Here is a 16,799-nt window from a genome sequence, read left to right on the forward strand (position 1 = left end):
CAGATCCCAACAAGAGCTTAATTTACCTGTCATTCAGTGACACGTCCTAAAAAAAAGTATGAGCACAGATGCTCTTTTTCAGACTTTAGATGTTGAAATATCTCTCCAAACTCCACACTTGAGGCTGAATTTTCAACATAGTGCTTTAAATGGGGCTTAAACATAGTTATCACTAGTGGGGGCTTGAATACAATTTTGCTCTTCTTCTAGGTGTTGCCACATGTTGTGCTGGTACGCAACATATAAAAGCTAAATCAATAGATAATTTATGGCTTCTTATAGAAAAAGATTTAGTAGTTTTTCAAGGAAAAGCAAATTTTTCAAGCAGCAGAAATAAATATTTTCACACAATGTATATTTCAGGTTATGGATTTTAATGCCCTCTACTCTTTAACAGATTAGCAGGGAAGAAAAAGCCACAAACACAACTGATTCAGTATAATTTTTTTACATTTTCAGTTCTTTTTAAAGTACAAATCACATCCATTTTTTTTAAATAATACAGACTGTATATAATGATTGCAAATCTAAATGTTGAGGACTGTTGTTACAGAGGTATACATAACTCATACATAACTTTGAGATTAAAATATATCCTTATGTTTAAAATTTTAAATAAAAAAGTTAGCAATGTAGTTAAAATGACCTTTAGAAATAATGCAAACTTCTTCATGCATAAGGTATCAAAAAAAAAATTCTGTTAGTCTTTAGTGTTTTTTTCATTTATTTTTCACATTTAAGAATAATTTTATGAATTTAGTACAAAATCGTTGACATAGATTTTAAACATTAATTTTGGAGCAGGAAGCAAGCAACACATTGTTTTCAGGTTTCTGTAATATTCATTTTGTGCCACACATGCAGTTTAGTCAGTTTAATTTATATATTTTTTTTATATTTAGTCTTTAAGATGTACCTGATGCTTGATGAGGGACCTAAAGCTGTCAGTAAACCAACATAAAGAACCCACTTGTCTGCCAATTCTTCGTGGGAGGGGTAATTTGCTAATACTTCATATTTGCGTGCAATGTAAATAAATGCAGCACAGATCACTTTCATTTTAGCACTTTTTATTGCTCATTTGGAACTGTTAATGCATTACAGTACAAAAGTGAAGAGTATAAACACACACAGAAATGAAATAACACCAACTGGACACTTAACACAGTGAACACATTACTCACACAGAAGCATGATGGTAGTGGTATCATGCTGATGTGAAATTCCTGAACTGAATTTAAAGAATGTCTGAGTCAGTGAAAACGTCTTATGAAGCTAAATATAAGAAAAATCTCCTGGTAACACATTAACCCTTTTTAAATCCTGTTTCTTCTTTTCTAAAAAAAATCAAGAATTTTATATTCAGTGCCACAAACACCACTGATGTGTTTTTATAAAATAAAATAACAATGAAATAAATGTAAAAAATCCCACTTGCATTTTTTAATCAGCTTTTGTTTTTATCTTTTTGCCACATGTCTTTTGACAAACGAAGCTGCAGATCTTAAAAAATACGAAAGTGACGAGCAGAGCTATAACTGTGACCAAAGCTAGGACGTCCAGACTGTGGTACTGGTACCAGCTGAGTTGATGGGCCTGAACCCGCAAGTGCTTTGCTCCCTTGTTTCTCATGGTGAATTCGATCCAGAAAACTGCCTCATCCCGGGCACTCATGTGTCTGTTATGTTGGATTCTTGACAGCCGCATTGCATTTTCCTTGTAGCTATGAAATTATGTAAAAAGAGTAGAAATCAGGATATCTGAAAATACTTTTAAACATTATGCTTTAGATCATTCTGAAGTCAGTTTCTATTTTTACAGGAACACTGAAAATAGTATGTAACAAATAAAATTATTTAAAAACTTACACTTTTTCATTAATTACAGTGTTGACCGCATCTCTAAGGCTCTCAGTTGTTAAAGAGTTAAAGTTAACAGCAACTGCTGCTCCTTTGGCCTCCATGTGCACCATGTTGTCTGCCTGGTCACCAAACATGGGGATTCCCACCATGGGAACACCGTGATAGATGGCCTCATAGATTCCGTTTGTCCCGCCATGAGTGATGAAAGCTCTTGCTTTAGGATGACCTGATAGAAATGAAAGTTATTTAACACATGCAGTATGGCTCACAGTAAATATGTCGACCAGTTCAATATTAAAATTTTAAAGCATGCAAATTATAATAAATAATAATCATAAATAAATGTTACAATTTCAGTGCAGTATTTTTCCTCATTTCAAATTCAGTGGGTAAAATAACTAAATCAATAACTATCAACATCGACTGATGTGAAAGGTCTATGTTGTAAAACATTTTTCCACCAAATTGCACAGTCCTGCACATACAACAATCAGAAGTGCTTCTAAAATAGAGGACATTTTAAGGGGCCTTTTTGACTTTAAAAGAGAGTTGTAATCAAGTTTGTTAAATTGAAATTAATAAAGGACTCAGCTCAGTAAAACCTTTACTGAATTCTGACCTCATTAGATTGCGTTAAGCACAACATTTCAAATAACATTTCAATTAAAAAGGTCAACTTTTCTAGTGTCCATGCAATGTTCCCAACACGTGACTCACTTAGCACATTTAAAAAGTAAGGTGTAATAATCTAATTATCTAAATTATCGAGGAACCAAGTGACTTTTCTGTTATTCAAACTTTAAAACAACTGTGATTTCAATAATACATATAAAAGGTTTAATATGAATCCATCGATTATCAAAATGTAGTAGATAAAGTTATAAAGTTATTTTAGTATACGTGTGTGGTGGGGCAAGTTAGCTGAGACACTTTTTCAAATGCCATTTATTTATCTACATATGATTATTATACATTGAATATTAATGATAAAAAAAACTAAAAAAAAAAAAGATGTCCATAGATTGTAAAATCTATGGACATTGTTGGAACAGATGCTACACTGAAAAATAGTGCTGTGCAAGTAATATATAAAATTGGAATCTGTCTTTTATTCCAGTTAGATTGGATTCACACCCTTTCAGACTACACTGTTGTTGACTACTTCCTGGAAACAATAACAGTATGCAATGCAAGTGATTTCAATCCAGCTCCCTTCCCATGACTACAAGCCTGTTGCTGTCCTGTCTACCCGTATCTCAGCACTCCAAATGTTCATTGTATAAAAAATAAAATGCAGATATTTTCTGCAGAAGGGAGTGTCTTCTTAAAAAGTAACTTTAATCAATTAACTTTAGAAAAGCATAACTTTATACCGTAATTACCATAATGGCTTTCTAAAAGTAAAAAAAAAAAAAAAGCATTTAACTTACTGAAATATAAAGCTGTCAATCTCTCATTCCCAACTTTGCAAATATATAATATAATAGATTGCTCTTTTTTTTTAATTAGCAGAAATCAAATCTGACATTAATTGCGGATCTGTGAAAACCAAGGTCGACTACTGCAATGTATTACAGTTTATAGAGCCCATAACCCCTGTTCTGGAAAATGCTTTAGTGTATTTTTTTTTAAACTCTTTAACATTAGCACCATCGTACTAATACCAACGTATGCCTTTAATTATAGGTACCCACCCAGCAGCTCATTTTGTGGAATCCAGTCATACAACTTTGTATTAGAACCCAGGGTTTGGGGCCTTTCACCACTGTATCTCCACAGCACCTACAAATATTAAAAAACGTAAAATAAACACAACAGTGTTTCAGATCAAACAGATTGTGTACAGTTGAGCTGCCAGACTAAACTCTACACATTGTATGATTTTGCAATCGTACTCAGCTACAGCTCAAACTGTGCAACGAAATCGCAGGAGGAAAAAGTTCACAGCTCATTATGTATTTTCTTACACCGTACGGCCCGACTCTGATGCGATTTAACTGCTCACACTGTACGTCCAGAAAACACACGTCGCACTCAGCGCCAAGAGATGGCACTGGTCAGACTCTTCAATCTGGAGGAAGAAGAACTCCCTTTTTTGCACACAAATTTCTGGTAAATCGGCTCGTAGCTCTACTTCAACAGCAAGATTTACCAACAAATACCTGACGAGGGCCAACTGAATTTAAAACATTTTCTCCCGACCTTAAGATTCCTAGTTGGGATGTGGATAATCGGCCCTTGTTACCCCCTGTACACTACACGACGCAGGACACAAGATCAGGCTGAAACTCGTCCCGATCGAAAATAATTCTCGCACGACTGGAGAATCGGCCCAAAAAGGGTAAAAAAAATCGTACAGTGTATACACCCCATGGTGTTAGGACTGAATTAATACACAGTTTTTCTTGTTGTAATGATGATTCGAAGAGCCTTATAGTAAAATCATGTTCATCCATATGAACTCACATTGGCTCCTTCCTGTAAAAATCTAAATCATTTTGGTAATAATATATTGAGTATGAGGGGGGAAAATTGTGTTATTCTTTACCATCTTATAAATTCTTTGACTCCAACTCTTTGGTTAGAGAAAAGGATGGTAAAATTGACTAAGATTTTCTACTATTCTCTGGCTTATTATGGCGAGAAAAGCAACAAAAGCAATACATGTGGTAGTGAGACATTTAATATTGCTGACATTTGGAGATCCTTCTGACCTTTTGTGGAATCTGAGCGAGGGCTGAGGCTATCATGTTTGCTTTTTCTATGCTCACATTCTTGACCATAGATCCCAAAGAAAAGACCACGATCCCGGCATCTCCAGAGCTTTGGACAAATGTTTCCATTTCCTGCAAAATAGTAATACTTGAGCCATTTGATAAAACTTGATTACAGCCCTTTACTAAGAATGTTAAAGGAATATTGTGGCAATTTAATTTACTTCAAAAGCATGGATTATTACCCTACCTCTGGTAAAGGTTTGGCTGGTCCACAGTGGATCCCGCCCACAAATTTAAAATTTGGAAGGAAAGGACGAGGAAATTCAAAATCCCAGTAAGTTCGCATCAACCAGATATCAGCATTGCCCATCAGCTCACAGGCACTGGTGGGTTTTCCTAATGCAGCGGAAACATAAAACGTAAAAGGTTATCTTAAACTACACTGAAGATTTTAAAACATTGTGTTCCATAAAGTTCATTTGTCTTCTCTAATTCTCTCAAATTAGCTTACCTCTGATTTCAGAGTAGTATATGTCAAGTTCATTCCACAGAAACTGTTCCATTACTTTGTCCTGCAGAGCATAGAAGAGGACGTTCCACAGTCTCTCCGAGAAGTCCATCTTGTCTGTGAGTTTGCTCATAGCACCAGGGACAAAGGAAGGTGGAGCAGGTAGCTGACCACACATCCTTTCCCAGTTATGGGCTAAGGAAAAACGCAGCGAGTAAACGAGGGGGATGCCCAACATGTCTGCAGTCAGGTCACTCCCAGGGTAGACGGGATCAGCAAGAAGCAAGTCATGTTTTCCATCTTTTAATTTTTTCATGATGGTTTCTGATTTTACAACTCCGTTCAGCATACTTAGAAAAGCCCTCATGTTTTCCTTTAATAATCCTATGAATTTAACATATATGTCAAAGTAACTCATGAACTGCATCTCGTATACGGAGAAGTGAAGAAAGTCCTGAAATAACCTTTCCATTTCATTCACAGAGAGAGTGATGTTAAAAGGTTCGTACTGGAAGCGAGAAGGTTCGCTGCTGTTCATGAACATCGATGCGCTTGGAATCAGGACGGTCACCTGATGTCCTCTGTCCACCAGGGTCTCCAGTAGAGGCTTCATGTTGATCCAATGGCTGGCCTCAGTGTACCACACCAAAATCTTTCCTCCATTTGAGAATTTTGAAGCACCAAGTAGCAACAGGACTAAAACAGTAAGGCGCAGCTTCATGATGACTGTGTGTCTGCAGTCAAAAAGAACTTTGGCGTATTTAACAGCTGCATCATAAAGATACTGATTAACTAAATGACCTCTGACTTGCTGCTCTTTGCACTGAATAATACAAGATAACAAAGTCACTACTCGAAAGTGTTAAGCAACAGAAAAAGAAATGACTGTAAACGTTGGTTAGTTACTTGGTTAATCACTTCTGTTTAAATGTTGTACAGTTATGCATTCAAAAGTTAATTAAATTACCTGAACAGTTTTCATGTACGTATGTATAAATCATACAATATTTACAACATATTAATAATATTATTAGTCCACAGTTTGTCAATTAGTTTGTCAACTGGTATGCTAGTCATGTAATATTTAGTCAAATTAATTCAAGACTGTTATGTGTTGTTCTGTGAACATGCTCACAGCTGGCGGTGCATTAGGACAATAGACATACGTGTGATTTGAGCTTAAATCATGGTGAAACTGTGAACTCTTTGTAACACTTACGATGAGTTTACAGTTGATAAAACATATAATAAGACCAGTGCTAGGTTCAGCTATGAAAGTATAGAAATGTGTAAGTTTATTAATGACCACAGACCAGAAAATATGATTTAACTGCCGGCTTATTGTTTGAAAAGAGCAATATTACAAACAATAGACATACAATGACACAAAATTCAATTCAAAATAGTTTCCCTATTTGTTTCAGAATAATCGGTTTGACCCCTGTTTAACATTAACACCTAATTTTGGATATTAAAGGATACTATTTATTTAAACCTAGGTTATAGTTCTATTTATAAGGGGCTTTAATTTCCTGTTTCAACTATTTCTTGTTTCTATTATAACCCAACAGACAATTTACATTCCACACACTTACAATGAATACTGAAAATGGTTCAGGAAGAAAATCAATAAAACACAGCAGAAACAATTCAGCAAAAGATTGGTTAACTTATGCTTCAATCAATGTCCTTTCTCTCTGTTGATCCTGAAGGGTTAACTCTGAATCCACTGCTTTTTTTAGCAGGAAAAAAATTGGCAAATCATACCAGTTTGGATTATTTGAAATGTCCGGCAGTGGGCGTATCTCATGCTAGACGGCAGTTACAGGGCTTCTGGGTTACGGCTCGCCATCCTGTTTCTCTCTAGTGGAATCCAACTCAGCAATCGACTTCCCCAGTCCAATCTCAGGCAGAAACTTAAAGGCCTGGTTTAATAACCAACAAAGCATAGCAAAAGTTCTTTTTAGCTTTGCTTTCTACTGAATTAAGTAATATATATGTCGATTTGGCTACTGAACACTGTGTGGGGGAAAAATGCTTCACCAACACCAGTCCATTTGTTATTTCCAAGGTTTTGTTTGTGTTTTTTTTTTTTTTACTATTTTGAGACCTATTTATTTCCTATTTATTTATTTCGTATTTTATAGCTATTTTTATAAAAAGGTTTATGTTTAGTGAGGGCTATGGTTACCTGGGTTACACCTGCTCACATATATGTACGGTACTAAATTCACAACTACCTCCATTCAACATACAGGAATGTATTAAAAGATAATTTAACTCCAGTATGTAGTACTGTAGTAGGCGGTTGCTGTAAAGTATGTGATTAAGGGAAGACGCTGCTTTATCCAATCTCTGGGGTTACCAGGTTCCAAGCTTCTCCTGTAAAACTAGGAATTAAAGGTCCAGATAGCCCATTGTTTGAAGCAGTTTTACTCAAGCTTTGAGTGTGAAGAATGTGTTACCAGCAGAGACGATCCCCACGTGGCCTACCCTACCTAATATGGACACATCTGGATCCAAGCACAAAGACGATGTTGGTGTGGGGGAACAGAAATGTATATTTAACTGATTTGCAGGGGGTCCAGGATGCCCTTCCTCTGGTAGCGGGCGGCAGACGCCTCAGTTTAGAGTACTGAAGAATCCTGGTCTGACAAATTAATCCATTTTGGATTCATTTTTTTGGTCCAAAGAGGGAAATGCAATTCCAACCCATTCTAAAATTCTAATAGGTGTGCATCAACTTGGCTTCATTTATGCAGCATTTATTAAGAACTCAATCTTGATGAAGCTTTGTTGTATAAATTAGTGACAAACAAAAAATCTTTAATAGCTGGAGCACCATTACAGAGAACCAAAAATGTAAAGAAGTAGATATGGTATTAAGAGCAAGTTGTAAAAACTCTCCTAATAAATCTGTTCTCTGTTGAAAGACTCTCTGGATTGGACACAATGATAGCACACTGAAGCACAAAGGAGGTAGTATCATACTTCATTGTTTTATTTATCCAGTTTATCAGAATTAAAATAATTATTAAAGCCTAACACAAAAAAGGTACCAAAAATAAACGGCAATGGTTATTATATTTGTGTCTGCTTTATTGTTTAATTACTGTAGTTAAAATGTGTGCAAACTTTTAAAACTGCAGTGTGCTTAATGCCAGAAAATAAAGAAAGTATGTTACCCAGCCTGCAGTCAATCTTTTATTCAGCTTTTCTTTTTGTAGTTTTTCTGCCACAACATCTCTTGAAACAGAAGCTGCAGGTTTTTAAGAGAATGATGAGGAGGAGCAAGTCTAAAATGATGAAAAAGGTTATGATGTCCAGGCTGTGGTACTGGTACCAGGTGAGGTCATGTGACTGAACCCTCAGATGCTTGGCTCCTTTGTTTCTCATGGTGAATTCGATCCAGAAAACCGCCTCATCCCGAGGACTCATGGGTCTGTCGTGATTTATTCTGGACAGTTGCATTACATTCTCTTTGTAGCTGTGGAAGGATAAGGTAAAAATCAAGAGTTTGCTATACTTATCTTAGTTTATTCAATGATCCAATGATCTATCCAGTTATGTATTTGACTGAGTAATGTTTACTTTTTAAGGCAAATACTTTGTGTTTTTCACTCAAATGTCTCAGGGAAAAAAATCAGGCCCTAAAACCACCCAAATAGTCCCAAATAAGTAATGTTAGGATGGTCAAATTAATTTCAAAAGTCACGAATGACCCATGGATGGGCATGAAATTGGCAAAAATATGCCCCTTTACTTATGAGATGATGGTTATATTCCTGGAACTATAGCTTTGGCTCTATCAATTATGTTATTGTTGTTATGATTGATGTTTTTTATCTTAATATTCAATCAATATATTAGAATTTTCTTGAAGATGAACATTCATGTATAATATGCACACAGTTAAAAATACATTTTTTATATTAATGTAATGTAAGGGTCAGTATTAGTTATATGGTTTATTAGATTTGCAGCTTGGTGTTAACTAAATGCATGAGACCATCAGTGGGATGAACTGGCTGTTTGTGTTTCTGTCATTTTCTATTCTAAATGGGAGTCATATCAGGTCAGACGCATTTTTCCATTATGTAGGTCTACTGTAGTTATAAAGGAGATAAAATTGGCCAATAACCTGAAAGCAGTTTAATGTGTATTCTGTAAAGTTCAAGAACTATTCTAAAGCCTTTTCTGAGTTGATCACCTATATTTTTGGTGCAACGGAGGTTTTGCTGGTAAACAACCTCTGTGGCAGGTAGATTATGAAGTCCACCTGCCACAGTGGCTGGTAGCCAAAAAAGTTTACTTCAGGCCCTGTGCACGGACCCCCATCTTAACACCAGGGTGCAGACCAGGAAGCAGAGTTGTAGTTTAACACACATCTCTGCAGCTTCTCTACTGTTACCCACTCTTTACTCCATCCAGACAGTGTCTTGCCCACGACCAAAATCTAATAAATTAGCAAATATTCCTAAAGGAGTAAATCATGATAATCTAATTAAAATAAAAATAACTCCAATTGGGGAAAAAGTTAAAACAATTAAATGCGGTCTGTTTAACATAAGATCTCTTTCCTCTAAAAGTCTGCTAGTTAATGACTTGATTTGTGATAATCACATTGACTTGTGTTGCCTTACAGAAACCTGGCTGCAGCAAGAGGATTATGTGAGCATAAATGAGGCAACTCCTTCAAGCTATTTAAATTTTCACATACCCAGAAGTTCTGGGCGAGGAGGAGGAGTAGCAGCAATCTTCCAGTCTGACTTACTGATTACTCCCAAAACAGTTAATACCTACAACTCTTTTGAACATTTAACCCTTAATTTCCCTGATCCAAATTTCAAGGCAAGAAAACCTCTTCTTTTTGTAACTTTGTATCGTCCACCAGGTCCTTACTCTGAATTTTTAGATGAGTTTTCAGAGTTCCTTTCTGATTTGGTATTAAAAACTGACAGGGTCATCATAGTGGGAGATTTTAACATCCATGCTGACATTGAAGGCGATAGCTTAAGAGCAGCCTTTAATGCTATCTTAGACACTATTGGCTTTGTTCAAAATGTGAATAGTCCCACACATTCTCATCTTCATACTTTGGATCTTGTGCTGACATACGGCATAGAATGTGAAGAAATAACAGTATTTCCTCACAACCCTGTCCTCTCTGACCACTTTCTAATAACCTTCAGGATTACTTTAACAGAGTTCTCCTCCCCCAAAAGAAGGTTACATTTTAGTAGATCTTTATCAGATAGTGCAGTTATAAATTTTAAAGAATCTGCTTCACTTTCTCTCTCCTCTTTGTCGCTGAGCAGTGCTGCAGAATGCAAAAGCATAGCTTATTCCCCTTCACAGGTTGATGATTTTGTTGATGGGGTTGCTAGTTCTCTGCGTGCTGCCTTAGACAATGCAGCTCCTTTGAAAATGAAAACCGTTAAAAATAGAAAGCTTGCTCCTTGGTTTAATGCAGAGCTGCGTACTTTGAAGCAAAATGCTAGGAAACTGGAGAGAAAATATCGCTCCACAGGCCTGCGGGAGTCCTTCCTAGTCTGGAAAAATGGTTTACTGCTGTATAAGAGGACCCTTTGTAAAGCAAGAGCAGCATACTTCTCCTCATTAATAGAGGAGAATAAGAATAATCCTAGATTTCTTTTTAATACAGTTGCCAAACTCACCCAGAGCCATAGCTCTGTTGAACCGTCCATTCCACCTGCTCTTAGCAGCAATGATTTTATGGGATTCTTTATAAATAAGATTGATCTTATTAAAAATAAGATCATAAGCACTCCTCTATCCGCGATTGTACCTGAGGTAGTCATGGAATCTGAACCGGGTTTAGACTGCTTTGATCCAGTTGAACTCTCTGAATTAGCAAAATTATTGTCTTCATCTAAGCCTTCAACTTGTATGTTAGATCCAGTTCCAACCAGGTTATTTAAGGAGGCATTCCCTTTGATCTCCTCCTCCATTTTAGATGTGATTAATTTATCTCTGTTTCAGGGATATGTACCTAAAGCTTTTAAGGTTGCTGTAATTAAACCTCTGCTTAAGAAACCGTCTCTTGACCCAGATGACTTGGTTAATTATAGACCTATATCCAATCTTCCTTTCTTATCCAAAATTCTTGAGAAAGTAGTTGCCAAGCAAGTTTGCGATCACTTACACCATAATGAACTTTTTGAAGAGTTTCAGTCTGGCTTTAGAGCTCATCATAGCACTGAAACAGCTCTGGTGAAAGTCACTAATGATATTCTCATGGCCTCAGATAATGGACTTGTATCTGTGCTCGTCCTGTTGGATCTTAGTGCTGCATTTGATACAGTTGACCATAATATTCTTTTAGAAAGACTTGAACATTTTGTTGGAATTAAAGGAAAAGCATTAGACTGGTTTAAATCTTATCTATCTGATCGATTTCAGTTTGTTCATGTTAATGATAGATCTTCAACATGCTCAAAGGTTACCTGTGGAGTACCACAGGGATCAGTGCTAGGACCAATTCTATTTACTTTATACATGCTCCCAATTGGTAGAATTATTAGACAGCATGGGATTAATTTTCACTGTTATGCTGATGATACCCAGCTATATCTGTCTATAAATCCAGATGAAGCTAACCCATTACATAGATTACAGGCATGTCTTGAAGACATAAAAACCTGGATGACTCTTAACTTTCTGCTTCTGAATGCAGACAAAACAGAAGTTATAGTCTTTGGACCAGAGTCTTTGAAAAATAAGCTGATTAGTCAGTCACTTCATTTGGATGGGATTAAACTGATTTCAGATAATAAAGTAAAAAATCTTGGTGTTGTTTTTGATCAGGACCTGTCATTTAAATCCCATATCAAAGAGGTTTCTAGAATTTCCTTCTTTCATCTGAGGAACATTGCAAAAATTAGAAATCTCCTGTCCAGGGGTGATGCTGAGAAACTAGTCCATGCATTTGTTACTTCAAGGCTGGACTATTGTAATTCTTTACTATCAGGAAGTCCACAAACTGTAGTTAAGAGTCTTCAGCTGATCCAAAATGCTGCAGCCAGAGTTCTGATGAAAATTAAAAAGAGAGATCACATCTCTCCTATCCTGGCTTCTCTTCATTGGCTTCCTGTTAAATCAAGAATAGAATTTAAAATCCTCCTTCTCACATATAAAGCCTTAAATGGCCAAGCTCCATCTTATATCAGAGATCTGATTGTTCCTTATGTTCCTAACAGAGCACTTCGCTCTCAATCTGCAGGTTTACTAGTGGTTCCTAGAATTTCTAAAAGTAGAATGGGAGGCAGATCTTTTAGTTATCAGGCTCCTCTCCTGTGGAACCAACTACCAGTTTTAGTCCGTGAGGCAGACACCCTGTCTACTTTTAAGGCTAGGCTTAAAACTTTCCTTTTTGATAAAGCTTATAGTTAGAGTGGCTCAGGTTATCCTGAGCTATCTCTATAGTTATGCTGCTATAGGCTTAGACTGCTGGAGGACATAGGGACCCCCATTTCATCATTCTGCTTCATTCTCTTTCTATTCTCCTATTCTGCAGAATCTGTTAGTTCAATCTCTAACCTTCTGCTCTATCTGCTTTTCCTCAGAGTAGCTTTGCCTTGTCTGTTCCTGTTTGGCTGTGACGTCATCCTGGAAAGAAACATCAGCTGTGCTGTGACTGGGTGGATGTGCTTTCTTCGTCCTCTGACATGGGAGCTGGCTCGGAGCTCGTCTGCCTGGCTGTGTGTTTCCTGGACGGGGCCGCCTATTACAGCTGCTTTTGTGTCTCTGCTTCCGTCTTCTTGAACCCAGTCGGCCTCGGCAGATGGCCGCTCACACTGAGCCTGGTTCTGCTGGAGGTTTCTTCCTGTTTAAAGGGAGTTTTTCCTCTCCACTGTCGCAACAAGCATGCTTAGTGTGAGGGATTGTATTGAGTCAATGAGTCGATGCAATCAACTGGTTTTCCTTAGATGGAGAACTTTGTATCAATTTGACTTTATGATCTGGTTGAACTGTGAAGTGCCTTGAGATGACATGTGTTGTGAATTTGGCGCTATATAAATAAACTGAATTGAATTGAATTGAACACCATGATTCCATGGCGGTTCTTGTACTCTTCAAAAATGAACAGGTGTTTTATTACTCCAAAAACTTGACAACTACTCACGATTTGTTATTAATGACTGTATTCACAGCATCCCTCAGTTCGTCAGCATTTAAAGAGTTGAGGTTCACAGTAACTGCTGCTCCTTTGGTCTCCACGTGCACCATGTTTTCCGGCTGGTCACCAAAAATGGGGATCCCCACCATGGGAACGCCGTGGTAGATGGCCTCATAGATCCCGTTTGTTCCACCATGAGTGACAAAAGCTCTAGTTTTAGGATGACCTGATAGAAGTCAAAGATATTCATTATTTGCATGGCAATGATGCTGGAAAAAAAAACAGGTATCATGTTGATCATTGTGATCAAGCACCAGCTGTATCATGTCAGGATGTGGCAGATTATCTGTTTCCATCCATACCTTTTTTTTTATCCATTAAATAGCTGTGAGTTATTAGAAGTTAATGGTTGTATTAGGGATTATACAATTAAAATTAATTGATATCATATCATATCAGACTTTGTGATATAATATTTATTAATATAAATGACACCTTATGCTGAAATGCAGAATTTTCTGTGTAAAAATGTAGTGGCCCCGACTCAAAACAGCAATTTTAAGTGTGACTATTTGAGAAACTTTATAGTTAAATATGTTAAAATGAGAATTGTTATATGCAGTTTGTATGCACCCTATTCAGCAAAATAGTTTTTTTCTTAAATCAGTTTTCCTAAAGTTTGATGGATACTCTTATACGCACCTAGCAGGTCATTTTGTGGGATCCAGTCATATAATCTGGTGTTAGGGCCAAGCGTTTGGGGTTTCTCTCCGCTGTATCGCCATAACACCTAAAAATAATCAAAAGTTTTAACAATGTGATCTGATTAATCTTCTTTTAAAAACAGAGCATGTGTCTGCAATAGTCTACACAGGTGAATAGTGGAATTATAAACTATACTTTAAACACTTCAAACATGCAGAACATCTTTTTAAACAATTAAAAATCCAGGCATTGATATTCATTGAGAGTAATCAAAAAAGAGACAATAACCATAAAATGTTATACTCTTATTAAGAATAGGGAGGGAGGTTTTTGATGTAAATGAAAAATCTTAAACGTGCAAACAAATCTAAAGCTGCTTCTGTGAATCTACTTTATTTAAGGTGTTAAGTTGCAAAAGGATTTAAATGTAGACTTAACACGAAGTTAATATATATCAAGAATTTGATGAGATATATGGTTTAGTGACTATTGCTATCACAGATTTTGGTTGTTTTTTTTTTCATCTGTAAATAAGTGAGGTGGCATTGAGAGCAGGAATATCTGTGCATATGTATTTGTGTATATCTATCACTGGGTATAGATGCCTACATGGTTAAATATGTTTGATACTTTTTAAGGGTTTTGCATATTTGAAATAAACAGCACCAAATCCAAAACAGTTGGATTCTTTTTCAGATTTTCTGACCTTTTGCGGAATCTGAGCTAAAGCTGAGGCGATCATGTTTGCTTTATCTGTGGTCAGGTTCTTGACCACAGTTCCTAAAGAGAAGACCACGATTCCAGCATCTCCAGAGCTTTGGACAAATTCTTCCATTTCCTGCAAAAAAGCAACATTTTCATGTATGAGTGAGTTATTTAGATTTCATTCTGATTTATGTTCATTTATGGCCAGGAAACAACTTTCAAAATAATGGATTAAAGCCCTACCATTTTTGGTAAGCCATCAAACAATTTTGTTGTTATTTTTTAGTCATGATTTTGAAATCTTGACTTTCTAATTGTTTACATCCACACTTTTAGCAGGGGAATAGTGTCGCTCTACCTTTGGCAAAGGTTTAGCTGGTTTGCAGTGGATCCCTCCAACGAATTTAATGTTTGGGAGTGAAGGACGAGGAAAATCAAAATCCCAGTAGGTTCGTAGCAACCAGAAATCAGCATTACCCATCATCTTACAGGCGCTGGTGGGTGTTCCTGTGACAGTGAACACATAATAATAACTAAACGTATTAAACTTTGCGGGTTTATTGAGAAACATATGATTAATCATAACTATTAATCAACTTGTTGCTATCCATCAGGATCAGGTGGCTTACCTCTAACTTCTGAGTAATATTTGTCAAACTCTTTCCACATGAACTGTTCCAACATGAAATCCTGCAGAGCGTAGAAGAGGACGTTCCCCAGTCTCTGAGAGAAGTCCATCTTGTCTGTGAGTGAGGACATAGCCGCAGGGACATAGGAAGGAGGGGCAGGCAGCTGAGCACAGTGTCTCTCAACATTATGAGCTATGGAGAAACGCAAAGAAAAGACCAGAGGGATGCCTAAAATATGTGCAGTCAGGTCACTGCCGGGGTAGATTGGATCAGCAAAAAGCAGGTCATAGTTTCCCTCCTTTAGCTTCTTCATCATGGTTTGTGATTTCACCACGCCGTCCAAGAGCTTGAAAGAAATATCCATGTTGTCTTTCATTAAAGCAAAAAATCTAAAGGGAATCATAACGGGATTTATGACATTTATCTCATGCATGGAGAAGTGAAGAACAGCTTCAAGGCTCTTTTCTAGGTCTTTCACTGTGATGGCCACGTCAAAAGGTTCGTACTGGAAGCGGGAAGGTTCGCTGCTGTTCATGAACATCGATGCGCTCGGAACCAGGACGGTCACCTGGTGTCCTCTGTCCACCAGGGTCTCCAGGACAGGCTTCATGTTGATCCAATGGCTGGCCTCAGTGTACCACACCAAAATCCTTCCTCCATTTGAGATTTTTGCAGCACAAAGTAGCAGCAGGACTAAAGCAGAAAGGCACAGCTTCATGATGACTCTTTTTGCCTGCGATTAAAAAAAGTGCTGGGCTTTTTAACAACTGCATTGTAAAGATACTGATTAACCAAATGAACTCTGACTCGCTGCTCTTTGCACTGAATAATACAAGATAACAGAATCATCCCATAAAACTCGTTGTTATAGGAGCAATTACAGCTGTAAAGGCAGCTCTATCAGAAACAAATACATACCTCTAATTTGTGTAAAGTAATCCTGATACAAGGGTTGATGTATGTACTGCAAAATAAATGTAAATGCTTTAATCCCTTTATAGGGCAAGTGGCCGTTTTTGGGAACTTGCGCAGCACTAACAAATTGAATCATTCTTTTCACGACACCGGTCGGATCGGGTAGTCACACCCGCCGCTCCTCTGTTAGTTCAAGAAACTCATGATTTATATCCAGCCAATCAACAAAGATCTTACTAGGTGGTCATTCTCATCATTTCGGCATTGGACCAATCAGATGAGACCTTGGATGGAGCAAACTTCCTCATTCTCGAGATGTGGAAAAAAGTTCCTTTTTGGCTTGGAAACCGTCCAAATTCACAGGGATAAATAAAAAGCTAACCATTGAAGTCACTTAAACTCACACATTTAACATTTGAATTGTTGTGTAAAGGGATGAAATGTATGTTACATACGGAGGAATTGAAGAAATTTGTGAAATTAGAGAATGAAAATTGCAGGTGCCATATTTGATCATACGCCCTCTAGTGGTAAACATTGGAGTTAATATGTTATGACTCTTTTTGGACAAATGCCCTATGCAAGTACTTAGTGCATCTTCATTAAAAATGAAGCAGT

The 16,799-nt window shown here is 37.0% G+C and overlaps 1 protein-coding gene across 4 annotated transcripts; it reads right to left on the minus strand.

Moving 5' to 3' along the window:
* Window positions 1-1,398: 1,398 nt before the first annotated feature.
* On the minus strand, window positions 1,399-16,371 carry LOC119792911 (UDP-glucuronosyltransferase 2A2-like). Of its 4 annotated transcripts, none has more exons than XM_038299761.1 (7): window positions 16,185-16,371; window positions 15,267-15,959; window positions 14,996-15,144; window positions 14,639-14,770; window positions 13,930-14,017; window positions 13,234-13,453; window positions 8,064-8,574 (listed from the first exon to the last, which is right to left on the minus strand). In XM_038299761.1, exons 1-7 carry the CDS (start codon window positions 16,315-16,317, stop codon window positions 8,292-8,294), a joined length of 1,698 nt encoding a protein of 565 aa, XP_038155689.1. In that variant the 5' UTR covers window positions 16,318-16,371; the 3' UTR covers window positions 8,064-8,291. The 4 variants fall into 4 exon arrangements, with proteins under 4 accessions (XP_038155710.1, XP_038155689.1, XP_038155696.1 ...); XM_038299768.1 differs by having other exon boundaries at window positions 15,267-15,999; window positions 16,185-16,327; XM_038299782.1 differs by lacking the exons at window positions 8,064-8,574; window positions 13,234-13,453; window positions 13,930-14,017; ... (2 more) ...; window positions 15,267-15,959; window positions 16,185-16,371 and adding exons at window positions 1,399-1,723; window positions 1,869-2,088; window positions 3,557-3,644; ... (1 more) ...; window positions 4,827-4,975; window positions 5,091-5,846.
* Window positions 16,372-16,799: the final 428 nt, after the last annotated feature.

The sequence above is a fragment of the Cyprinodon tularosa genome, unplaced genomic scaffold (assembly GCF_016077235.1).
Source record: "Cyprinodon tularosa strain WSP-4 unplaced genomic scaffold, ASM1607723v1 ctg112, whole genome shotgun sequence".
Taxonomy (NCBI): domain Eukaryota; kingdom Metazoa; phylum Chordata; class Actinopteri; order Cyprinodontiformes; family Cyprinodontidae; genus Cyprinodon; species Cyprinodon tularosa.

Excerpts from the sequence above, each read along its gene's own strand:
- LOC119792911 (XM_038299761.1), bottom strand. The coding sequence starts at position 16,317 with ATGATTCAATTTGTTAGTGCTGCGCAAGTTCCCAAAAACGGCCACTTG. Across the intron at positions 15,145-15,266 it reads ATATTACTCAGAAGTTAGAG|GAACACCCACCAGCGCCTGT; the intron begins GTAAGCCACCTG and ends TCACTGTCACAG. Across the intron at positions 8,575-13,233 it reads ACAGTCATTAATAACAAATC|CTACAAAGAGAATGTAATGC; the intron begins GTGAGTAGTTGT and ends ATCCTTCCACAG.